Source organism: Protopterus annectens, chromosome 7.part1, assembly GCF_019279795.1.
Source record: "Protopterus annectens isolate FY-2018-M chromosome 7.part1, PAN1.0, whole genome shotgun sequence".
Taxonomy (NCBI): domain Eukaryota; kingdom Metazoa; phylum Chordata; order Ceratodontiformes; family Protopteridae; genus Protopterus; species Protopterus annectens.
Window position 1 is genome coordinate 186,784,595 of NC_056740.1, and position 27,500 is coordinate 186,812,094.

The window sequence follows — 27,500 nt, forward strand, 5'->3', positions numbered from 1 at the left end:
TTTAGACACAGTCAGATAGCCTGTCTTCCCTCCACTCGAATAAACACTCTGCAGTCCCAGGTAAAGAATGTGATCCAGAATTCATCTCTTTAGCCCACCTGATTCTACAGGCTTTGGGTTCCATGGCAGCAGCTATCACCTTTGTTCTGCTGGCCAGGTTCCATATGAGAATCCTTCAGTGGACTGTGTTGACTCAATGGTCCATGCTCCAACATCCATTATCCATGCCAGTCAAGTCCAATCAAGAATGCAAAAGATATCTTCTGTGGTGGATTCATTCAAACCAGCTCTGTGAAGGTTGTCTCTTCCCCTTCCCAAGGCCATGGTGACCATGGACACCTCCCAGCTCGGGTGGTGGGACACTACTTGGGAAGGACAGTCCAAGGTACATGGTCCCCTGAAGAGACCAAAACACATATCCGTGTCCTGGAGATGAGATCTGTCCTTCTAGCATTGCAGGCCTTTCAAGATGCTCTCCCATCCATGACAGTTGCCATTCAGACGGACTATATGTTAGTGGCCTGGTACATCAACAAACAGGGAGGAACCAAGTCTTGTCTACTTTGTTAAGAAGCAATGAGAGTGTGGCAGTGGGTGTTCTTTTACAATTGCTTTCCAATGGCAATGTACATCCCGGGGAAATCCAGCGTGATTGCAGACAAACTAAGCAGGTCCATTCTTATGCCTAATGAATGGTCTCTCAACATCAAAGTGATGGAGAAAATTTTCTGTAAGTGCTGCCAGCCATGGTGCAATCTGTTTGCCTCTTCCCTTAACAGCAACAAGTACAGCAGGTTCTTTGCCCTGATCCCTCCATTGGGAGAGCCACAGAGAGGTGCTCTAATTCACAGTTGGCCCTCTGGTCTCCTGTATGCTTTTCCACTCTTGCCACTAATTCTCAAGTTTCTTCAGAAAGAAGTTCAGTTGAAGAGCACAGTAATCCTTGGTGGGGTGCTCTGGGGAAGTATTGGAAGAAATTTCCCTGAACTCTGCACTTCCTGGCCCTTTCTTACCTCCATGATTTTCCTGACATTTCTAACTTTCTCCTGACTCCAACTTTTTTTCAGTCTGGAAAAAAAAAAAAGTTTTTGGGCACATCTATGTATTTTTGTTATTTTACTCTGCACTGTATTGCTTCATTATGTTTGCTCTTCTTGCACATTTTATGTAAATGTATTTCCTGACTGCTTGAATCTTACTCTTGTATTATACCATTAACTTTATGTAACCATGTTTCATTGTATTGCTTGTGGAGCTTTTCTCCCCGGGCCTCCACTGAAAATGGGCACTTCTTGGCCCAGTGGACTTCCCCGATAATCAAACTGAAATAAAATAAATAATAAATAAAATAAATCCTCAGTGCACCTTTTTGGCATTGTCAGATTTGGTTCCCATTCCTCTGGCCATATCTTCTACATCCACCTTGGATTCTGGATCCAACTCCAGACCTCCTGTGTCACCCAACAAGCATAACTTATCTGGATATAACAGGCCTCAAGTTGACTGCATGGTTTCTCCAGTTCTACTGATTGCTAGACAGCCCAGGCTGTTCTCCCCAGTCCATCATATTTTGTTATCTTCCTATAAGGCTTCTACTAGAAAGACTTACAAGAGCAAATGGAAAAGATTTGTCTTCTGGGCCCTTAGCAAATATCTGGACCCTTTTTCAGTACCTGAGTTAGTGATTCTTGAATTTTTAGCTTCAATTTTTAATGAAAGAGCTAGTTTCTCAGCTATTAGAGTTCAATTGGCTGCCATTTCTAATTTCCGCATGGGCAAAAATGACTCTACATTAGCCTCTTTTAAACTATGCAAGGCTTTTCTCAAATGAGCTTTGTTGCTTAGACCTCCACTAAAAGATCATACTCCTCCTTGGGATACAAATATTATGCTTCAGGCCTTAACTCATTCTTCCTTTAAACCTTCAGCCAAAGTAGAACTAAACTTTTTATCTTGGGAAATCATTTTTCTAGTGGTTAGTACATCAGCTAGAAGAGTATCTGAACTCCAGGCACTGTCATCAAAGCATCCTTAGCTATTTTTTTCACAAAGACAGAGTGTCTTTGCAAACTAACATGTCCTTTTTACCTAAGGTAGTGCCTGAGTCAGATATTAACCAGGTCACTAATTTCCCAATTTTCTTTACCAATTTTTTAAACAAAAGAGAGTATATGTCACACCTGCTTGACCTGCATAGACAACTATGTTTCTACCTTCACAGAACCAAAGAATTTAGGAAGTTTGACCTGTTATTTATTTATTTTTCTCCTACCAGATTAGGCAGTCAAAAGTTACACTGGTCAAATGGTTTACTGATTGTATAATATTTGTCTATGGTAAATTGGGTTTATCTTTACCAAAAGCTCGTAGAGCTCATCCCACAAGATCTTTTTGGTCCAGAGCATCCTTAAATGATATCTTTGCAGCTGCAGCTTGGGCTAATCCCCACATTTTCATTGCTCATTACAAGTTGGATTTGATTTCCAAGAACAGAAAGGCCTTTAGCTCAGCAGTGCTTCGGAATATACTTCTGTAAGAGCCTCCCAAGGCTACAGTAGCTGGGGACTTTGTCCCATCAGTTGAGGAATGAATGAAAATGGCAGCATCAGATACAAAAGTTTTGTAATCACTATAACTTTCCATCTGTGTTGTCTATTTTCATTCTTCCTCAATTCCCCACCCACCTGCCACCTGTTTGAGCTCCAACTTCCCTTTTTCTTTTCTACTTCTGGTATTTTCTGTAATAGGATGTCCTGTTATATCTTGGGGCAGCAAACTCAGTCTGAGGTATGTTAGGTTGGTGGGGTATTATGGATAAAGGTAGGAGCATGAGAGTTGTAGGATCCCATGATCTTGTAGAAGTGGCTGAGTCAGATCCAAGTCTCAGATCTGAACCCATCAGTTGAGGAAGAATGTAAATGGACAACACAGGTGGACTTTTATGGTGAGTAGATAACATTTTTATTTTATTTTATGCATTTGTTAACTAGGTATGCCCCCTCGACATGTGCCTCTTTTTAGGGATGACCTCTGAGCACAGTCTTGGTAAGTGACTTGCTCATGGTCACATAGTAGATAAAGAGAGGTGGAAGGAATCAAACCCTGTACCTTGGACTACATCATGTGGTGTAGCTTTATACATCAAAATGATAACATGCAGTGTTGATTGAACTCTTTTGTGCAATTGCAGGTTTGATATTATGTCATTAAGACTGGTTGAGTGACAGCTATAGTAAATGTTTTATGAACCTGCTTCCCAGGGACACAGTATATGAAGTGTCTTCATGAATTTCTACTTCCTGTTTTACAACTAGGCTAACATCCCTGTGGATGAGACACAGCTAGATGACCTGATGGTATACCTAACTAATGAGGATGCAGACTCCATCAGCTTTAAGGAGCTTGTTGCTGGCTACCGCCTGTGGAAACTTGAAAACAGGGAAGAACAGAAGTCTGTGTATGAGAGTGTTTCGTCAGGTAGAGCCTTTCTACAATAATGCATGTATTCCATTTCAGTTTGGTTTTGAAAAATCATTAGTCTTCCAGGTTTAGTGGTTGGGATTCTCTTCAAGATTATACCTTAGTTAAAATAAGGTAACTGTCCCTTGAACTCATTATTGTCTTGTCATTTACAAATTATACAGACTTGAATAGGGTTGACTAGTGTTCAGTGATTTGGGTTATCTGTCTCAGTTTCATACTTTTTTTCATGCCCATGGCATGTATCCTTTCTCCATTGTGTGCATACCTACTGGTCTTCTATTGTAGTCATTAGGCTAACTCCCTATCCAGTTTACCATCTTTGTGATCCCATTCAACTGACCCTGTTCCACTAGTATGATTTCCCTTCTGAGGGTCCTTCAGAGCTAGATGTCATCCTATACACAAGAAATTTACGGGGTGGCATTACCTCCTCATTCCTGCAGTCTACTTACTAGTTATGGACCTAACATCATGTTTGTATTGGCTACTACTTTTGTTTGCCTTAAATGGAGCAGTTTAGCTTTGGTATAATGATGATGCTCATCATTTGATCACTGCTGCAGTAGCCTTAGCTATAAAGGTTATATCCTGCACAGGATATAAGAGCCAGCCAGCTTCCAAAGCTTAATGGCATTTTCCACCAACCCAACTTTTATCAGCTCAAGTAGAGCAGAAGGAACCAACTGTTTGGGTGCCAAGCCCTTCAGACCTGTCTTGTCGGCAAAGATCGCTTCTCTTTCAGGCTTTTGAGGATCAACGGTCAGCTGATGCTTCTCCATTGCTTGACAAATAAGTTAAATTGTGTATTTATTTCATTATACTAAATCAACTTTTTTCTGTGAAATTAACTGAAACTAGGAAAAGGTGTGTTTTTGGACTGACACATGACTTTTACAGTGAATTGTGACTTTTAACTTTGGTTGAAAAAAATTGTTTAATTTTATTTTTGCATTGTTTTGAGTGTTTTTTAATGTTTTTTTTTTCAGGAGGAAGAACTATTTTTAAACTACTTAACTTTTTTTACCAACTGTTGCTGTGAAATCTTCCTCAAATTTCAGGCTCCATTTTCAGCTTCACCATGGAACAACTTAGCAGCCCCTCGGTAAGTTGTTCCATCTTCTAGCCACAAAACGTGCAAAGCTTTCAGAGAGCCTTTCTGACTTAGGCAGGCTACACATTTGCTTCAGCTGCAGATGGGTGACTCTTCTCTGACCATTTCTGGTTCCTCAGACAACTCATCTTCTTCCTTGGCTCCGTCTAGTGTAATCCCTTCAGCCACCATGGACCAGGGATTAGTCACATCCTTTGCGGCTGTTGGTATGTCATTGGTGGGCAAGGGAGAACCAGTCTTGTCAGTTTCTAAGGAAGCAGCAAGTAATGTCTCTGTCCCTAGCCAGGCTGGGATACTTATTCCTAGGAGAGTTACTTCTGACAAGGGTCAGTCTGCTTCTGTGGAACTTTCTGTTAAAAAGAAGCAGAAAATTGAACATTTATCTTCCCCTGTCTCTGTTATTTTAGACAGGAATGATTTATTGGACTTAGCGCAGGGCTTAGTTCACACTTTTGACCCTTCTATTCCTGGTGTTTCCGGTAAGAGGAAAAGGAATGTTTTAGTTTCTGAGGATGTTTGGGATATTGAACAAGAAAGTTATTCAGAGGGAAAAACACCTGCTTTCTGTCGTCAGGTAACTGATTCTGATTCGTAAAAGAGTGTTTCTTCTGGTAGTCCCTCAAAAGGATATCCTTTTTGTTAAACCATATCCAGAATTAGTTAGTTATTTCAGTGGGAACATAATGATATTCCACTGTCTTTAAAGAAATATGATTTATTACAACTGGAATTTCCCAAACCTACTCCAGTTCCTCTTGTTCTTCCTGCACTGGAAGATTTTGCTATGGTAGCGTTGTCGACTCACAGCAAGACGTTGTCCATTCGATTCTCGGCTAAAGCGTCTTCTGTGTGGAGACATGCGTGAAGGGGCGTACTTTCATTGAAAGTTGTGCGTCAGAGCTGGTAACTCGGCATGTAAAAATCTTCTACCAATCATTAGTGGACCGGAGGTCCGCTGTGGCGACCCCTAACCGGGAAAAAGCCGAAAGACACAAACATTACAGCCTGTAACTTCCCTGATAGCCAGCCTTCTGTCCCTAGGAAAGCAGATAGATTGTATAAAGTTCCTCAGTATGTGTGTGTGTATATATATATATATATATATATTTTTTTTTTTTTTTAAATCCCAGATCTCACCCTCAGTGGTTTCTTTGTTAAATCATGCTGCTGCAAAACATCTGGAAATGTCTAATCTCTCCCTCTTTGATAAGGTTGGGAAAGCCTTTGAAAGATTTGGGGAAAAAAGTGTATGCTTCTTCAACACTTAGTTTTAGAATTCTGAATTGTCAAGCTCATATGTTCATAAGTTCATACTTGCTTCTTCTGAGAACATGAGAACATTATAGCCTATTTTCCTTCTTCTGAGGAAAAATCCTCTTTGTGTAATCTTATTGCTTCTCAAGTAACTTTGAAGTGTGCTTATGGTTCAGTTGATGCCTCAACCAGAGCTGCTGCTACTGGAACTGGTATGAAAAGGTTTGCTTTGTTGCATAATCACAATCTACTTGAGGATGTTAAAGCAGAAATTTTGAGGGAAGATAATTCAAGTGGTTTCTTAGATTGTTCATCCCTCTTCTCCAGGCTTGTCAATAGTGTTGTAACTACCTGTACACCATTTTATAAAAAGCAAAATGAGCAGACACAGCAAATTTCTGGCAAACAGACATTCAAAACCAATGAGGCTGGGCTCCAAAAAGAAAAGTGGAGTACCCCAAAACCAAGGACAGTCTTACAAGTCTGAATTACTATCTACAATATATCCCCTCTTCCTACCCTATCAAGCCTTTAAACCTTCCTAAAAATCTGGCTCTCCATTTTGCTTTTTGGCAACAGATAGTCTTAGACAAATGGTTTCTGTGAGTGACTCATCATGGACACAGATGGCAGTGGGGATCCCTGCCTTTTTATTTTTTCAGGGGATTCCTTCTTATCCACCAGATAAAACTGACTTTTTCTCTCCTGTCATTCTGCATCTGCTAACTCAGGGAGTGATAGAAGTTGTCCCTTTTTTTCTGATAGGGAAATGTTTTATTCACAGATGTATCTGGTATCAAAGAATGAAGCTTCATGGAGACCATTATTGGATGCTTCCTTTCTAAATCAGTGTGTGAAAGTTCTAAACTTCAAAATGCCATCCCTTCATGACCTGTTACCTCTCACTCCCCCTAAAGTTTTTAGCAACTTTAAATTTAAGGGATGCTTATCATCACATTCCTATAGCATCAGATTTCAAAAGTGTCTTAAGATTTTTTAGTCTAGATCACATTTTCAGTTCTCTGCATCACAGTTTGGGGTATTTGCTGATTGAAGGATATTCACAAAGTGTCTAGATCTGGTGATAGCCTGCACCAGGCTGTAGGGTATTCACATTTTTCCTTATTTAGACAACCTGCTTAACTTTGCACAGTCATTTGCAAAGCACCAGAAATCTCTCTTTTGGGTGACTGATTTCCTACACATACTAGGGTTCTAGGAGAACATAAAAAAGTCTTGCTTTAGTCTTTCTCACAGCATTGTTTTCCTGGGGTGTCTCCTAGATACCTCAGTTCAAACAGCTTTTTTTTCCACAGGAAAAAAGTAGATCTAAGTTTAGACCTATTCCTGAGTTTTTCTACTCAGTCCAAGCCCTCAGCAAGCAAATTTTCAGGGTACTAAGATTTATGGCAGCTGTGATTCTCAGGGATCCTCTAGTCAGACTCGACAAGAGAAAATTTCAGTGGTACCTAAAATCAGTATGGGCCCAACATCAACATCCTCTAACATTACAGATTCCTGCTTTGGGATTTGTAAAACAGAAATTCCTTTGGTGGAGATGCAAGCTTTATTTGACCCAGGTCTTCCATTTTCACTTTCATCTCTGGTGCAGCTGTAGTCTGTAACTACATACACCGACTTTGCTTGGGGAGCAGTGTCTATGGGAGTAAAAGTGCAGAGTCTTTGGAACAAAATGGACAGACCAAAACATACAAACATCAGCCAGTAATAAATGCTTCTAACTGTCTCATTCATCTGTGGTCTCCAGTTCCATTACAAGTTGTTACAGACAGCACCACAGTGATATGGTGCACAAGTAAATAGGGGAGAACCAGATCCTACCCTCTGTGCAGACCAGCCATGGTAGCTTAGGGTATAGCTTTTCAGCACAATCTCACTTTACAGGCAGCTTACATATTTTACACCCTTTTAGATCAAAAATTTTGTGGCAGACAAGCTGAGCAGAGAATAGAAATTGAATCAAGGGGTCCTCCAGGAATTTATTCAGCTGTAGGGAACATCTCAAATAGATCTGTTTGCCTCCATTCACAACAAACAACTGACAAAATTTTGCTCCTGGATCCTTTGCAAGAAGGCTTGGAAAACAGATACATTTTCATTTCCTTGGACAGGAATGTTCCTTTATGATTTTCTGCCATTTCCTCTGATATCTAGAGTAATCCTGAAGTTTCGGAAGGACTCTTCAAAGATCCTGCTTTCTGGCCCAGGCAACAGTGGGTGTTCATCATATTGATCACTAAGGAAGCTTCTTTGCAGGATAGAACCCATATAGCTAAGGCTACTGCAACAGTGATCATTCAGACATCTACTGTTATGCTAAATTTACTTACTCAACTGTACTTTCTCTCTTCTTTTAAAAATGGTCAAATGCAGTTTCCACAAGTTTCCTGGAAAGGCAGGGAGTATTTGAATTACTCCAACTGGAAACATCTTTAACTAACTGCCTGAATAATAGAATTTTAGTGCATTTAAGGCACCTGATGTCTGAGGGTGTGCAACGAGCATTAAGAAGGCAAAGAAACCAGGTTTATATTACGTTAATGAAAGATAATGTAAAATGCTCAGAACTTTGAAACGGCCGCATATCGAAACTTTTATTGTGAGGAGGGCTGCGCCCCCCCACACCAACCCCCCGCTAAATATATATTCCAACTCCAAAATCACACTACAGTGAGGAAAGGGTAAATATCCCAATCTTCACTGTACTTTGATCCCACAATGAGATCTTCAAAATGCGGCCGTTTTGAAATTCTGAGCATTCGATTACGTTATCTTTCGATAACGTAATAGGTACCCAAGAAACCTTCTATCAGGAAATCATATATTAGTAAAAGGAAAAGCTTTACTAGCTTGTGCTAAGAGAAGAACCAGGACCATTTTAAGGTTAGTATTTCTCTGGTTCTATAATATTTGTTTGAGTTATTACCTTCTGTCCGAAAAAAAACCAAAAACATTAATATTAGATGATCAAACTCTTGAAGACGTATCTTATCATATAAGGATCTGGGTATTTATATTCCCTCAAATTTTCATTTGAAAGACACATAAACAAGTCTGAGGGATCACTCAAGTCTTGTTACTTATATACTACTTACATGTGACTGATCCTGGAATACATCAGTTCATTTTGTATTTCTCTAGGAAGCAATTGAACAGAATTGAGACTGTCCAGAGACAATTTACTAAAATAATCCCATCTACTTGGGATTTGTGCTACACAGAAAAGTGCAAAAAATTAAATCTTTTTGCCTTACATTACAGACATACTTGGAGTAAAGAAGGTACGGCATACAAAGTACATAAAGATGAGCCTTGGGATTAACAATCATTTAGGCTTCACATGAAACCTACATGATTACAGCGCATTAGTGAGATGAGCAGCAGCACTCTGAATATGTATGGTGCTCATCAGACCTGCATGTTTCCAAGCACCTTTTTCTGGCCATCAGCAGTATCGGTGGCTGTTGAACAGTGCTAGGAATCATAAGCATACAATGTAAACAAACTTCCTAACCTGTAGGCAAAAATATTATGCGGGCACGTGCGTACAACTTATATGAAATAAGGACAGGTGAATTATAAGAATTTAGATGCAGGGGACTTGAGACTGGGAGAATGTACACAGAAAACAATGCTAATAGTGCAGAGATTAAGTACAAGGAGAGGGTAAATGGAAAAAATGTACTCAGTTAATGCATTCAGATGTGATGATTTCACATAGAAATATATGCAAAACAAAGACATCCATATTGATGTTGACAATAAAAAAATTTTGTTTCCAATTGTTAACCCATACACATAACTAAAAATGGACATGGTAACAATGGATGTGAGAGGGACACAGTGCAACATTGTAAGAAAGGGGAGTAAATAGGTTCATAGGTTGGTACTAGGCTATTGGCCCTAGGGCCTGTACAAGCCTAGCCATAACAATTCCCTGGATATTTCTTCCCACAATATTTACTTCCCTGGACCACTGTCTAGCAGGGCGACTGACGTGATCCCCGGGGTGAATTTCCTATCTCCCATCCAATCGTCAAGGTTCCTTTTGAAGAGGGCCAAGGAGGCGCTCTGCTTGACATGTATGAGCAGTCTGTTCCAGAGTATGGGGAGTCTCTGGATCAGAAACCTATGTGATATTATTGTTTATAACATGGTGATTTGAGATAACAGTTATCAAGGACAGTGGTTACATTATGGGCTATTTGCATACCCTGCAGTTATTGAATATGACATTTATATATATAGGGAATGTATGTGTGATAACTGACTGTAGTGCTGTATCCTCCACTTCATCCTGTATAAACAAGGCATGAGCCGTACAGCTGCTGTGTCATGTACAGCAGAAAGGGACATGTGTTACCATCTGCGGTCATTGGATAACCATAGACAGGAGGTTTATTACCTTGACACATTTATTAGACAAGCATGATTTTTGTATTCATGTACATCATAAACAGTAATACTGGGTCAACTCTTGGGGTGTATTATCAATATGGTAATTAGCCAGGATGTTTGACTTCCCAAAGGTTACATTTATGCATTTCTTAGCATTGAGTTTAAGACATTGGCTTTTGCACCATTTGTTAATCAGAGATAGACCTTCTTGAAGAATGTTAATGTCTGCAGGGGAGTCAATGACAACTCCCAGCTTGCAATCATCTGCAAACTTAGTCAGCCATAAAACTTCAGCATTTGCTTCCATTTCAGAGAAATAGATGTCAAAAAGGAACAAGCTCAGAATCAAGCCCTGGGGGACTCCAGTACTGACTAGCCTCTTGATGCAGGTGGCCTCAGCTGTTATGACCTCCTGTGTCCTATCAGCAAGCCAGTTGGCTATCCAATGGGTGATAAAAGGGTTTAAACCTAAATTAGTGAGCATGTCTGTAATGCCCAGGTGGGGTATTTTATCAACAGCCTTGGCCAGGTCTAGGTAAGCTGGGAGCACATTCTTACCATAATACAATGCTTTGGTAACCCTCTCAAAAACGTCCACCAGATTTAATAGGCATGATCTTCCTTTAATAAAGCTGAACTGTGATGGGTCCAGCATTTGCAGGTTACCTATATCCTCATTTATCATGTCCTTGATGATTCTTAGCATGGTTTTATATATGAAGCTTGTAAGACTTATAGGCCTGTAAGTTACCCAGATCAATGGTTGGATCTTCTTTGTGCTGAGAAATGGTGTAACCATCTTTTTTGCAGGACACACAACATAGAACTTCTAGACCTCCATTCACATTGTCATCCTTCAGGTCTACCGGGAGCCTTTCCGAAGCTGATATGAACAGAATGATGAGAAAATTGCTCAGGAACCAAATTCAGTTGGGAGTTATCTTGGCTCCATCTCCCATTGGACCTGTGAGCTTGGTTCCATCCCAGACAATGTTGGTTACTCCTACTCCAGTCTCCACCTTGGCTTCGGAGGAATCAAATCTGGTATTTCTGAATTTGTCCATGTTGGATCTGAAGGTCTGACCATTGACAGCTCCTACAACTACTCTGATCCAGCTGGACCTGATGGTTTTGGAGTTGGAGTGATGTCAGAGCCGTAGCTTCAGCACTGGCTCTGGGGGTATAGGTTCAACTCCTAGGTTGTTGGAGATCTCCCATTCCATCAGGGCTTCATCATTAGGTAGCTCAGCTGTTACGTCTGCTTTGAGGCATGGTCATGGGGATTCCATGAGCTGCCCTGGTCAGGTAACTTCAGCTGCTGTTAGAGTGGTTTTTGGCTCTCCCATGGCTTCTGCCATTGATGCAGTGGAGAAAGCTTATCCACTTCAGGGGATAGGAAATCCTTGCCCCCCCCTCCCTTGGGTTCTCCCCCTCCACAACTGATTGCCCTACATTCTAGGTCTGCTCAATCTTCCCCTCAGGACAGACAGTCCATCCAGGCCTTGAGATGATCCTCATCCAGGACTCCCTGCAAACTTTTGAGTCTTCACTAGATCTTCCCATCTTGGAAGCTCCTCTGAAGCATACATGCAAGAGGAGGCACATTGGAATCCCTGACAGAAGACACAAACGTCTGACAGAAGACACAAACTTCAATGAAGGAGAGGAGTCCTCCAGAACACCCCTTTAGGACTTCTTGTTCTGAGATATTCTCAAGATTTTGAAACAGAAAGGTCATTAGTATTCCGAAGCCCCTTCCCAGGAGGAGTCAATGTTTCTTGAGGCTTTTGGAACTGGCTCAGCTATGTCCTGGATGGTACCCTTGGCTGATGAAGTGATGGATTGCATTTCTCGCTAGGCATGGAAGGATCCAGTTGTGACAGAATCCATCCATACTAAGTCAAACTAGTATCTTGCTGTGCCTAAGGATCCTGCCTACTGGACTAGGGGTCCCCCTGTTAATGCTATGATGGTTGCAGCAGCCACTAAAAAGGAGCTAGCCAAAGAAAGTCCTTCTGTCTATCCTCCAGCAGGGAATCTAGGAATTTGGATAGGTATGGGAAGCAGTTTATGCCTCACAGACATTTGCCTCTGGTCACTGAATTATTTGGCACACATTACAAGATTTCAGAGGGATTTGACTAAGGAACTTTCCAAGTCCCTCTTGGGGGTCCATGTCTGCAGAGGAGAAAATGACCCTGTCTTTGCAACTGGCCACCCTTCAGTCCCTGTCAAATGCCTCCATGCAGCTGATTTCTCACACCATAGAGGGAGTTTCCAGAGCTCCTGATTCAGGCATAGCTGTAAAGACACATGCCAGGATGTGCCTTTGTGATTTTGTTTGGAGCCATTCAAGACATTGTTCGTCACTGTAACCTTTGATGGATCTACTTTATTTGTCCCTAAAGTTAAGGACACTGTCCAGGAGTCAACAAGATTGGAGAGCCCTGTATGCTGTAGGAATATGGTGTTCTACCCCCCAGAGGACCTTCACATGGAACCAAAAAAATTCCAAAAATCACAAGGATTTTCTCAGGATTCTTATTGTGATAGATCTCCCTGCAGCAGAGGGGGGGGACTCCAATAGCAGACATCACCTATGTGGCATAGGAGGCCCACAAAGCCAAGGCTTCAGAGGTCCTTTTTCTGAGAAGCCTTATCAGTGCTCCTGAACATTTACCCAACTGCTGCTCTCTAAAGGCAGTCATGGGCACTTTTCTCTGCACCCAGAAGTCTGGACATCCATCACCAAAGAGATCTGGGTGTAGACAGCAATCACCAGAGGTTACTGCAGTCCATTTCCTATTATCCACCCAAAATATCAAAGGAGATACCCAATGTGCCACACCATGAAAGAAAGGATGCAGCCCAAGAAATAGAAAGCTGATAGCAAAAAGGGTCATCCAAGAGTTCCCAGTAGACAAACAAGGGATCAGAACCTATTCAAGATTCTTTTTGGTGCTAAAGAAATCTGGGGACCTCAGGCCAATATTGGATCTAAGTCAGTTAAATCAATTTGTCAAACACTCAAAGTTCCGAATGGTCATGATTCAGTCCATTCTTCCTCTCAACAGAAGGATGATTAGATGTGCTCAATAGATCTCCAATCTCCGGGATGCATACTATCACATCAAAGTAGCCAGACATTCCAGGAGATACCTTCGCTTCTGGCAGGGGACCATTCAGTTTTAGTTAAGAGCCCTGCCCTTTGGTCTCACCACAGACCCAGGATGTTCACCAAGTGTATGGCCGTGGAGGCAGTTCACCTGAGATTGCTGGTATTCTAGGTGTTTCCATATCTCAACGACTGTTCCTCACTGCTCCCACCAGGCATCTACTGATGCATGCCAGGGACTACCCACTCCACCTGTGTCTACACTTGGGCATCCCAGTCAGCTACAAAAAAATTAATCTCTCCCCAACTCAAGTCCTTGAGTTTATAGATGCTTACCTGGATGTAGTCTCCCAGATTGCAAGATTGCCTTAATCCAGACTATCTACATTACAGCATCAGATGGTGAATCTATTGTCTCTTCAACCACCACCAGCCAGGTTGGCTATTCGGCTTTTTCACTTGATGGTGACCTCCATAATCCTTGTGCCTCTAGCAGTGTTTATATGAGGGTTCTGCAGTGGACACTGGCAGTCCAGTTGTCCATGACCTTTCCCATTCGACTCAGATGCAGTTGGTGTTCAGCACCAGACATTGTGCAAATGCAGAGAACGAAGACTAATGACACAGAAGAGTGAAGATACATAGACGGGAGAGGGAGAAAGGGACCAAGTAACTTCTGACAGAAGAAGGATAATGGTGGCTCATAACATAATCCCCTCCTTGTAGGCAACAGCTGCACATAAAATGGTGTAGTAAAACAGTTAGCTAATTCCTGGATTAGAACCCTTGAGAATATGTAAAAATCTGTTTATAAATCTGAGCATTATCTCATCACGTCACAATTGAACTCCTACTTTGCACACTTTAAATCACATATTGAAGGACAGTGGCAAATTATAGAAGCAGAAGTGGTAAACAGAGACAGAGAGAGGAAAAGAGGAATATAGTAGCACTGTTTTTCCCTGGGACATGTAGGACCAGCCGTATGGTGTGCTACTCTTACTGATTTCCTCATTATTAATGTGTTATGCCCTGCATAATAAAGTGTTTGCTATGGAGAGCAAGAAGGGGTAGGAGAGTACATCCAGCATTAAGACATAAGCAGGATAAGGGTGGTTTACTAGTCTCCCTGTTGGTCATAGAATGTTTTTGCAAATTGCTTTCTTGTTGCACTATTCAAATGGTATGTTACCAAAATGTTGGAAAGGTAGATAAATACAGGTGTTTGCAGTTAACCATATGACAGGAATATAAAATGTCATGAAATTTATTTATTTATTTTTATTTTACATTTGTTAACCGGGCTAGTCCAAATGGATGAATATCCATTTTCAGTAGAGGCCCGGGGAGATAAGCTCCAAATGTACAATTTGTTAATACTAACAAACATATAAGCATAACAATGACAAAAATGAGGAATCTATGCACATTTTTAACATTATTCCAACCTTGATAAGAAGAAAGGAAGAAAAAAGATAAAGAGAAAAAAAAGATGAACTAGGAGTTATAATATTATAAACAAAAAGAACCTTGTTCATATATTGAGAGGAAAAACTAGCAGCAAAAAATAGACTTTTAAGAAATCTAATTTTCTAATAAATTCGAAGGACTATATTTATTAAGGATTTCACCAACATAGAAGTCTGATGGTGAAAAATAAAAGAAGAAAGAGGGTTTAACATAATTGCCTAAGGCAGAAGTTAGTCAGGATTACAACTAGGGCAAAGCCAGTGTTTTTTTAGGTATATTTTAAGTTTTGGTTTGAAGTTAGTTAGAGAGGAAATAGAGGTGAGAACAGGAGGAAGAAGGTTCCATTTTTTCCCAACTACATTAGAGAAGAGAGCATTGCTGGATTTGCTGGTGCAGATGAGTAGTTTATTTGAGGAGCGCAGGGAGTTTAGATTCAGGTAGGGAGTAATAAGGGTAGGTAGAATTGGGGTCTTCCTTGGCTGGTAAAGTATTTTGTGGGCCAATGTAATTTGGTTAAACCGAAGTAGATTTTGAAATTCAAGCCAGCCTAGTTGAGATAGATTCTGGCAATGGTGTGTTCTAAATGGTCGTCCAGTGGCAAATCTAGCAATGTTATTGTAAGATTTAACCAGTTTAGAGAGATTACTTTTTGAAAGGTGAGTATAGATAGTAGAAGCATATAGAAGTGAGGAGATAAGGTGGGAGTGGGCAATACTTGTTTTAGCTAAAGGAGTGAGGAATGGCTTAATTCTGTAGAGGGCACCCATTTTTTTGTTGACTATATTTACAGTATTGTTAATATGCTCATTGAAAGTAAGGTGCTTGTCAATAGTAACCCCTAATAGTTTTGTTGTTAAGTCAGGTTGTATGTGAGTACCATTCTTTGATAGGACAGTGAAATCACAGGGTGTGCTTTTGGGTTGGTGAAAATAGTAGGAGCTTTGTTTTTTTGGGGTTAAGTAGAAGACAGCGTTGAAGAAACCGACTCGACTTTATTAAATGCTTCTTGTGTTTTTAGTAAAAGTTCAGATGTGGTCTTAGCTGAGCATAAAATTGTCAAGTCATCAGCATATTGTAAACATGTAGTTTGTGGAATAGCTAAGTGTAAGTCGTTAATGAAAATTGAGAAGAGGAGTGGACCTAAAATAGAGCCCTGAGGGACACCTAGGGTGACAGGCAGTAGGGAGGATAGTTGATTATCCCATAGGACTGCTTGCTGTCTGTTAGTAAGATAGGCTCTGAACCAGTTTATAGCCTGAGTATTGAATGCAAGGTGTGTAAGAATGTTTATTAATAGCTGGTGATTAACCATATCAAAAGCTTTGGACAGGTCTATAAAGAGAGCTGATGAGAGGATGTTGTTGTTTCTGTTTTGGTTAATAGAGTTGCAGAAGGACAGGAGGGCAGTCGTAGTACTGTGGTGAGGCCTGAAACCATGTTGGCAATCAGCTAGCAAATTGTTTTGAGTTAGATGGTTAAGTAGTTGCTTTTGGATGCATTTTTCCATGATTTTTGCCAATGGGGATAATAGAGCTATTGGGCGATAGTTAGAGTGGTCATTTGAGTTCCCTCCTTTATGAAGTGGGATGATGTGTGAGATTTTCCAGATAGTAGGGATTTCTCCCTCGGCAATAGTTCTGTTAATGAGGATGGCAGTTGGGTAGGCTATAGCTTTGGCAGCTTTCTGCAAATATTCTGCTGGTAACTGGTCTGCTGATGGAGTGCAAGGTTTAAGTTTTTGGATAAGTCTACAGATATCTTGTGTGGGGACAGGTTGTAACTGAAATGTAGGGGCTAAGGTCTTGTTAGTGTTTGGAGGGAATGTAATATCAGGAGAAAGTTGGTTAGCTAGTGCTTGTATAGCTTCTGTGAAGTAGGTATTAAAGGCATTTGCTGCTTGTCTAGGATTTTCTCTTTGACTGCCTGTAGGGTTGGGAGTTTTGGTTTGGCCTGGGTGAAGTAGTCTGTTGATACTTGCCCAAAATGTTTGTGGGTTATTTTGGTGTTTGGTTTGAGTGTTCATGTAGAAATGTTTCTTGTCTAAGAGACTAGCTAGATGTTAAGTTGTCCATCTCGCCTTCATTCTTGCTGGATGGGTTCAGAGCCGACCTCGGCTCCGACTCGGCCACTCTAAAAGCTCGAGAGTTGGTTCCACCGGCTCGAGGCTCCCCTTATATCCCACAATGCTAGGCGGTATTACCCCAGATCTCGTTTGCCGCTACAGCTATCGAGACGTGTTGCTTCACCGGCTTCAGGTTAGTGTAGGAAATAGTTTTTAAAAAGTTCATAAAACCCTTTAAAATTAGTTTTCTAATCAGTTTCCCCTTATTTTAAAGGTTTTATCCCTTCCTCCTTTTTTTTTTACCAGAAGAACTTATAGTTCTTCCCTTAGGCCTTCGGGCCCTACCATTCCCTTGGAGTGTGTATGTTTTTCTGTAGGGACTCTTATTAAACTAGAGTAATTTTATTTAATTTAACTTACTGTTATTTTGTGTATAGTGTAATCGGTGTGTTTGTGTTGTGTTTGGTTGCACTTGTTCCTTGTAATGTCCAAGGATTCGAAGGTCTCAGGCTTCAAGAAGTGTGACTCGTGCTGTCAGAAAATGTCTCTGACAGACGGTCACACTTCTTGTGTGTACTGCCTGGGACCTTTACACCTGCAGGACTCTTGTGCTGTATGCCATGGCTTCAGTCCTAGAGTCCTGCAGGAAAGAAAAAACAAACTCATTTTAAGAGGTTTGCTTAAGCCTGAGGGTTCCCTTACTGCTACCGGGCAAACCCTCTAAGGCTTCTAGGTCCTCGACTCCAGCTTCTGAGTCGAGGCCTAAGGCTTCGAAACCTACTGCTACATCGGCTCCGGCTGGAGCCGATGAGTCTCAGACTGCAGCTTCTGTGGTTCCTCGGCTCCGGCTGGAGCCGAGGCATTGGAAATTCCTGTGTCGGCTCCGATCAGACCATCGGAGCCGACATCTAGAAAGAGGTCTAGGTCACTGTCCCTTGGCTCCGTTCATTCGGCTCCAGCGTCTCCCTTGCTGTCTGAACGGAGCCATAGATCTCACTCCTCTAGGTCATCGAGGCTTTCGGATCATGACCTTCAGAGGGTAGTGAGTCGACTTCTTAAGTCCGAGGCACTGGCCCAAATGCTTCAGAGCCCGACTCATCAGTCGATGCTTGACCCTATCCCTCAAAATGTTCCTCCTCCGACTCCTTTGAGCTCGGAGCCGGGGCGTTTCGGAACCGAGACTGTGGTAGCGTCGGAGCCGATACAATTGTCTTCGGTTCCGTCGTCGGCTCCGATTTCTTCCTTTGAAGAATCTCGGCGCCGGACTTCCCTCGTCGGCTCCGAGGGGGTGAGTGGCATCGGACCCTTGTCCGACCCCGCTCTCCCTCTCGGTGCTTCGGCGCTGGTGAGTTCGGCTCCGACATCGGCCTCGGAGCCATCACTGTCGGTGCCGAGGGGGGTTCTCAGCTTTTCGGAGCGGGGACCTCTGGCTCTGCCTGACAGGGGTGCGTTCGAGGTCATGCGGAGTGTGTTGGAACCTAGTTCAACTCCACAGTCGGCTCCGTCCGCCCCTCCCTCTTCGGTGCCTCAGGTTATGTCTACTCACTCCCTCATCCCAGACCGCAGAGAGCCAGCTCCTCAAGAATCCCCTGTGGGGATCTCATCCTCTTCCGAGGCCTCTCCTGAATTGGCAGGGGAGCCCCCTAGGAAGAGAAAGTGTAAGAGGAAGCACATAGACTCACCTGAGTCTGTCACCTCTGACACAGATTTAGAGGATTCCGAGGGTTCCCCCCGTTCCCCTTCTGAAGATGTCTCCTTTGCAGACATTCTAGAAATCCTGAAACAGAGGGGAAATTGGCCAGCCCTTAACCCTTCGGAGGATGAATCTGTGTATCTTGAGGCGTTTGACTCTCGCCCTTCCTCCTCCTGGGTGTCCCCCCCCCCTTGACCCCCTCATGCAGGTGGTAGCAAAAAAGGCTTGGACGGCTCCTGACTCAGTGGACCCCACCCCCAGGAGACCTTCAAAGTTTATCACAGCACCAGCAGATAAACAATTTCTGACCAAGGGAGTTTCTGTGGATGCTATGGTGGTAGCTGCTGCCACTAAGAAGGAACTAGCTGATCCTTTGGTGCCTGTCCATCCTCCTAACAAGGAATCTAGGTCTATGGACAGGTACGGGAAGCGGATGTTTTCGTCAGCGACCTTTGCTATGCGTTCGCTGAACTACCTATGCCATTTCACTCGTCTTCAAAGAGATTTGATCAAGGAAGCGAGTGACATGTTGAAGGATCCTACAGCTGCGGGTTTTCAGGACAAGATGAACGCTCAGCTGGCTACCCTAAATTCTATAGCTAACTCCTCCATGCGCCTCCTTTCATATGCGGCTGATGGAGCGAGCAGAGCCGCAGGGACAGGTGTGGCCTTACGCCGGCATGCCTGGATGCGGCAATGCAATTTTGCGGACCCCTTTAAAACATCTTTCACTAATTCCCCGTTTGATGGATCATCTCTCTTTGGTCCTCAAGTGAAAGAAACCTTGACGAGGTGCGAGACGGATGGCAAAACTCTTTCTGCCGTCGGAGTCCGTTTTTCTACTCCTTCTAGGCCTTACCCCAAAGGCCAGAAAAGTGAGAAAATGTGGTTCCGCAAACAATCTCAAGGGACTTTGCCTGACGCACAGAGTCGGTTCCCCTCCAGAGGCAGAGGGGGGAACAATAATGGTAGACGTCGCCCTAGAGGCAGGGGGGGTCCACAGAACCAGGGCAATCGAGAAACTTTTTCCGATAAGCCCTTCCAGCATCCCTGAGGTGTTGCCCGACTGTCCATCTTCGGAGGCAGTCGGGGGAAGATTGTCACTGTACCCAGAAGCCTGGCGATCCCTAACACAAGACAAGTGGGTACAGTCCATCATTTCTGAAGGCTATTCCATTCCGTTCTTTCGTATTCCAAATCAATCAAAAAAATCCCTTCCAGATGTTCCACCCGCTCAAAGGGATCAAGCAGCATTGGAAATTTCAAAGTTGCTTGCAAAAAGAGCCATTCAGCCAGTGCCAGCAGACCAGCAAGGATCCGGAATCTACTCCAAATTCTTTTTGGTTCCAAAGAAAACAGGGGACTGGAGACCCATTTTGGATCTCAGTATCTTGAACAAGTCGGTCAAGAAAACAAGATTTCGGATGGTCACGCTACAATCCATCCTGCCCCTTTTGGGAAAGGAAAACTGGATGTGCTCTATAGACCTCCAGGATGCGTACTATCATATAAAAATGAACAGACGCTCCAGGAGATTTCTCCGCTTCCGGCTGGGAACCAGTCACTTTCAATTCAGAGCCCTGCCCTTTGGTCTCACCACTGCCCCCCGGGTGTTTACCAAGTGCATTGCAGTGGTAGCTTCTCACCTGAGACGTCAAGGATTCCAGGTGTTTCCATATTTGGACGACTGGCTCCTCACAGCTCCTACCAAGCATCTTCTTCTAATGGCCAGAGACTACACCTTTCGCATTTGTCAAAAGTTTGGCATCTCAATAAATTGCGAAAAGTCTGTTTTGTCGCCTTGTCGTGCTATTACCTTCATAGGCGCAAATCTAGACACAGTCAACATGTCTGCGAGACTAACAGACCAAAGAATAGCAGACATACGCAAACTGGTCTCCCTTCTCTTCCACAGCAACAGAGTCAAAGCAAGATTAGTTCTGAAAGTACTGGGGATTATGGCGGCTGCTATCCCTCTACTTCTATTAGCCAGATTCCACATGAGAATCCTTCAATGGATGCTCTTCACACAATGGTCGTACCAGCAACTTCCGATGTCCCACACCATTATGATTACGCAAGCATGCAAGAATCATCTTCTTTGGTGGATTTCTTCCCCTCAGCTCTTCCTGGGAAGACCCTTTGTTCCTTCCCCTCCGGTTGCTACTCTGACAACGGACGCCTCCCTGATCGGGTGGGGGGGGCATTATCAGGGCAGAACAGTCCAGGGCATATGGCAACCAGACGAATGCCACTTGCATATAAATGTTCTAGAGATGAGAGCAGTGCTTTTAGCGTTGCAAGCCCTTCAAGACTCTCTTCCCTTGGGAACGATAGCAATCCAGACGGACAATATGTCTGTAGTGTGGTATATCAGCAAACAAGGCGGAACCAGGTCCTATCCCCTATGTCGAGAAGCACTCAGACTGTGGCAATGGGCGATTTCTTCTCAGCGGTTTCTGATAGCAACGCACATCCCCGGGAAGTCCAATCTAATCGCGGACAAGTTGAGCAGAGCTATACTCATGCCTCACGAGTGGTCTCTGAAAGATTCTATTCTGGAGAAAATTTTTCTCAAGTGGGGTCAGCCTTGCTGCGACCTTTTTGCTACTCCCCAAAACAGCAAGTGCAGAGATTTTTTCACCCTTTTCCCGTTACCAGGCCAGCCCAGCAGAGACGCTCTAGTCCAGGTTTGGCCCCGGGGACTTCTGTATGCATTTCCTCCCTTCCCACTAATCTCTCAAGTGATACAGAAAGCTATCACTCAGAAGGCCTCATTTATCCTCATTGCTCCTTACTGGCCTCGACAGGTTTGGTTCCCCTTTCTACATCAATTTCTGTTGGAGCAGCCTTGGCATCTGGACCTAGTTCCAGATCTTTTGATCCATCAATCGGGTCAGTTACATCGCTCCCTCCCCTCTCTGAACCTCACTGCTTGGTTCCTCCAATTCCAACCTTAGCCAGGCTTCCTCAAATATCTCACTGTGTTCGAGATATTTTGATAGCTTCCCATAAATCTTCCACTCGGAAGATTTATCTTAGTAAGTGGAAACGTTTTGCCTATTGGGCTCAAGGAAGGGACATAGATCCTTTCACTGCTTCCATCCAAATAGTCCTTGATTTTCTAGCTGAACTCTTCCATGCAGGTTCATCTCCTTCTACTCTTCAAGTTCAATTGGCAGCTATTTCTAACTTTCATGTGGGCATCTCAGATTCTGCCATCATGTCTCACAAGCTTTGCAAAGCTTTTTTGAAGGGAGTTTTTCTTCTCAGACCTCCTATAAGAAATCCTCCTCCTTCTTGGGACCTTAATTTAGTTCTCACATCTTTGATTCTTCCCCTTTCGAACCTGCAGCTTCCTGTTCATTGAAATTGCTATCCTGGAAGACTCTCTTTCTGGTAGCCATTACTTCAGCTAGAAGGGTCTCAGAACTTCATGTACTCAGCAGTCGACCACCGTATCTATTGTTTCATAAAGACAGGGTGTCCTTACGAACCAATCCATCCTTTTTACCTAAAGTAGCCTCTGCGTCTAACCTAAATCAAAGCATTGACCTCCCTGTGTTTTTTTCCTAACTTTTCTAACAGGTCTGAACAAAAATTGCATTGGCTAGATGTTCATCGTCAGTTAAGGTATTATTTGGATAGAACCAAACAGATCAGGAAAACTGACCAGTTGTTTGTCTCTTATGCAGAAGGCAGAAAGGGACTTTCAGTTTCGAAGGTATCACTCTCCAGATGGCTAACATCTCTGATTTCCTTTGCTTATGAAATTAGACACCAAAAGCTGCCTAACAAACCTAAGGCCCACTCCACCAGAGCTTTGGCTACTTCTATAGCCTTCCTTTCTCATTATAAGTTGGATTTAGCTTCTAGACATAGAGCTAACTTTGGTTCCACTGTTCTCAAGAGTCTGTTCCGATAGGCCACCCGGGACAAGGTGCTAGGGACGCGGTCCCATCCAGCAAGAATGAAGGCGAGATGGACAACTTAACATATAGAAGTTATGTTCTTACCATAACGTTCCATGTTAGTTGTCTTCTTCTCGCCTTCTTTCTTGCGTCCCACCCTCCTTCCCCCTAGCCTGGACAGACCTAGAGGAGTTTGATTGTGACCTCTCTTTCTACCACCTCTATTGTAGATAGGTATATGCTATACTGTGCATATATTCCTTCATCAGGTTTTCAGGTCACCTTCTTCCCTTCCTTTTATAGAGGTGGGGTTTTCCCTTTTCCAGTGGTTCTGGAGTTATTTTGGCTGGGCATAGCTTACAAACGAGATCTGAGGTAATACCGCCTAGCATTGTGGGATATAAGGGGAGCCTCGAGCCGGTGGAACCAACTCTCGAGCTTTTAGAGTGGCCGAGTCGGAGCCGAGGTCGGCTCCGAACCCATCCAGCAAGAAAGAAGGCGAGAAGAAGACAACTAACATGGAACGTTATGGTAAGAACATAACTTCTATTTTTGTTTTATTTCTCAGCTGTTTATAAGTGAGGTGATCTGAAGTACTTTTAGTAGTTCTCCACTTGGCCCAGGCTTATATAATTATATAAAAATTATAATTTGAACTACAGCTGTACTTGAACAAATGACACTGCACAAAAACTTCAGTCTGCAGATAGGGAAATTATCTCAATACTCCACATAGGAACTTCTAGTTTATTACATCTAGCACCCTTTCAACTGTTACAGTAACTGTTTCAAAGTACTGCTTTTACTGTGCCTTTACCCTCTATTCCCATGACACAACATATTTAAGCACATTTACTCAAAAGTATCCAGACTATTGTGGCTGAAATTAAAATCTTCAGATTTTGCCATAGAAACTTAACATTTATCATCAGTCACCATTGATGCACTATGCCATCCTCTGCATAAATGTGGAGTGAAGGCTTTTCTATAGGCCATTTCTGCCCATGTGTGTTTCATGTGATTCTGTTTTTGACCAGATTAAACATATGAAAAAGAGACTGCTAGGACAGTGGTGAAAATGTGGGGTGGCAAGTAGAAGGTAAGACATAGGGGAAAAGAATACAGGACTTTGCAGGAAGGTGGTGGGAGAACACCATGACTATCCACATCTTCAGAACATAAATTTTGTATTGTACCCACGATTTCATGACTTTCGAGAGCCACAACACCAGGGATGGGTGACAATAACAGAATAGTATTGTATAGCCAATTGGACCAAATCAAGTGTGTCAAGATGACACGTAGGCAAGGTGGAGAGTTATGTATGTTGCATATATATTTTTTTTTATGGAGCAGGTGCTCATTTTTTTGGGTGGGGGAAGGAATGTTGGGGAAGGTGCTTAGGAATGAGAGGGTTAGGTAGGTAGGGTAGATTATATAGCCAGGGCAGACATACAGGATATGCAAGACAGACAGGGATAGTGTTGAACACAACAGGCTTATGGACACCATGATTGGGGATAGGTAGGGGAGCTTAGAGGCACATCCATGTCCAGCCTGAGAACAGTGAGACTCTAGTCCTAACCCTCAGAGATTTCATCACTGTCTCCTTTGTTAGCTGCCTGGTCAGTGCTGAATGTGGTATTGTCCTGCCAGTACAAAGTAGGACCTTTTCAACTATGCTGATTCAAGCACCAAGACTTCTCTCCGTAATGCCTTCCACCAGCCCTGTAAGCTCCTAACAGTTGACAAAATTCCCACCTCTACTACTACTACTGCTCCGAGGGAGTACCACTGCATCAGCAGCCAGGACAGAACTACCTGACAAAGGTGGAGGCAATGTTGCCAGATTGCAACATAGACATGTTGGGTGCCTGTGTTTCCTGTGGTGGTGCCACCGCAGACACCTGTGGAGGTATGGCAGGCTCAGCCCCATTGGTTGGTTTGCCTCCCTGTGCTGATTGTCATTTTATTTTCAGCAGCAATGTATTACAAAAATAAATATATATAAAAACAAAGAGATAGGGTGAGGAAACAAACAAAGAATTCGATCAATGACATGTCATATTATTTAATTGTTTCAATACATAAAACAATATGAGAAGTACATAAATGCATTTTGGCCACATTCAGATATGATGGGAAGGCATTAGTGTGTCACAAAACCACTCAGTCATAGTTATATGATACGACTAATAGAATCATGTATTTCACTGTGCCATATCCAATGTCTGCTTTCTAAGGTTAAATAACTACATTTGCAAATATTGAATTGTTAATGTCATACAGTATTAAAGTTAAAATATCTTATAAATACTTGTCTGTAAAAATGTAATATCTGTTTCTGGGTATTGAACCTACACAGACAATTAACGTGATGTACTCATTGACTAATGCAATAACCAAAAACTATTAGAGTAGGCATGTAGGCTTAATATTAAAGTATGCATTGCTCAAAATGATGCACAGTGCTGGAGTGAGAATTATTCTGTGGCATGCATTCATACCTGATGCATCCTTATCCCGTGCCTCACTCAGTCAAGTTAGTCTCTCATGATGCACCTAATTGTTTTCTGCTATCTCTGCTGCAGCTGTACAGCAGAGAAAAGAAAAAATAGATATTTGAAAGCATGATGAATAACTGAGCTGGCTGGCTAATTAATACCATATCATAGACATGTGATGGATCAGTATACTTACACAACTGAGAGGTGTTTGTAGTCTTAAATTCATCCTCCCATCAGCTCATAAGGTCCCTTTTATGAGACACGACATTGCTTCCCAGTGCATGGGATGCCAGTTGCACTGGGGGCAGCCTTGGCCAAGCTATTCCAAACCTTAGCCTTATACTGAGACCCAATATATTCCTCCTGCAGTACCTCTGGCTGTAGCACTTCAAAAAGATCCTGGATTCCTCAACATCCCACCTATGTGCTCTAAATGGTACACCATCCCTACCATTACCAGCAATGTCTGCAGCAGTCAAGCTAGAAATATGATTCTGAATTGGTGCCCAGTTCAGATATCACTTGTAACAGCTTGTGCTTGTGTGCAAAGAAGCACAGCCTTGCCAGCTGCATTTGCACAATTGGAAGCACAGCAGTGGTTTGACAATCCCAAATCAAAGAAGGTTTGAAATATGGCAGTGACATTTGGACATGTTTTGTGCTCAATGTATTGAGACATGTTCTAGTGTTAAAGGCTGATATGTTTTTCTGTTGTTGGTTGTAACCATGGTTGTTTAGAGAAAAAATGGTAGGACGTCTAACATATTGGCCTGTTGGGACTTATACACTACTAAGATTGAGTAGTACCACTTGGGAATTTAACCGAAGAGAAAAAAAGAAGATGGGATGTTAAACTTTGCTTATTAGCTGTCAGTGCCACAGGAGAACTTACTTTATAACATGGTAATTAGAGGCATACAAATTGCAAATTGAATTATGAATGGAGGTATACTTCACAGATGCCGCTATGTCTGTGACTTTAGTCATATGGCTGCATTTATATGTAAAAGACAATATTTATTTTTGTTTGTAATTACATTAGAGAAACATGCAGTTTTAAAACCTAAGTAATACATGATGGGTTAGGTTACATACATAATTCAAAAGATGTACTATCATAAAGACATATTTATGATATGTGGTAACTCATAAAAATTATAAAAAATATTGTGCATGTCATACCTATGCATATGAATTCTACATAAATATCATCATAGTCATGTTTAACTTAATTTATACACATTACATTGGGATTCTATAGCAAGCAGTAAGGATACGTTTATTGCAGTAATCATAGTTATGATAACCATGTACATTTACTGTGGCATTCCTAATCAAAATGTTGTGATAAATGTCATTCCGACTGTCCTCGTAAAAGTATCAGTCAACTGGATTTGAACCCTGCATCACCATTTAGTTTTTGGTTCTGTAAGATCACTGTACTTACGGTGATGCCTTCATCTTTATCACATCTCCTTTCAACATTAGAACTTTAATTTCTGGCACACATTGTCAGGACTATAGGTATGGCCAAATAGGTTCATAGGTGTGTACTAGGCTGATGACCACAAGAACTTTTTAAGCCTAGCCATGCATCCCAAATCTCTGACAAGTTCTGGTACCCTTGATAAGTGTAAGCAGAGACTTGGGAGATGAAACATTTACAAGCAGGGGTCTGGGAGATAAACCATTTACAGGTTGCCTGTGTCCATTAAAGACATAGGTGTCAAGCCAGGAATGAATTTCCTGTTTCCCATCCAATTGTCCAAGTAAATAATGGTAAAGTGGACAGACAATGGCTCATGTGTTGTTAGCAATACTGATAAAAGTTGATTTTCAAACAACAACACAGTCGTATATCAAAATGTGTATAAGTATGTATTCAGACCCCCCCTGTTTAATCCCTTAACTGGATTCAAACACTGCATAACCTGTCTTCTTTCTGTAAACTTAATGCATTTACACCTTGTCCACAGAGAAGGTTAACTGACCAGTGCATTTTCTTCAATGAGTTATATCCAGAGTGCTGACATTTGTGCACTGGTTCATGGCTTGTTTGTATTATATAAGGCAGCCCAAATTAAAAATTTGACTTATTTACATAGAAGGTGAACCATGTTGATGTGCTGCCAACAGGAGTGCAAATTCAAAAGGCATTATAAAAAATTAAAAAGACCAAATTAACACATTGAATGGATACATGTAGTAAGAACAAAGCTGTTACAGCAATAGCATGACACAGTCATCCTTTTTATATCTGCTTGCACCATATCAAGTAGCATTTAGGTTGCACATAACCAGGATTTCATGTAATGGCAAGTGCTCAGAAACGGGACACACAGACAATGACAAGAGATCATTCTTGCCATAGTACTTACAATTCTCATGACATCAAAGTTTACAATATATTGCATAAGTGTCATGATGACGAATTGTGACATATGGATAATTTCTTCAGCATAGATGACACATACA

General features: G+C 42.2%; 1 protein-coding gene across 2 annotated transcripts in view; it reads left to right on the forward strand.

The window, feature by feature from the left end:
• The window catches only part of EFCAB12 (EF-hand calcium binding domain 12), a 1,195,865-nt gene that overhangs the window by 532,677 nt on the left and 635,688 nt on the right, over nucleotides 1-27,500 (forward strand). For both annotated transcript variants that reach the window (XM_044078632.1, XM_044078631.1), the window contains exon 4: nucleotides 3,315-3,477. In XM_044078632.1, coding sequence (XP_043934567.1) covers nucleotides 3,315-3,477 — 163 coding nt within the window. The remainder of the gene's footprint in view (nucleotides 1-3,314; nucleotides 3,478-27,500) is intronic.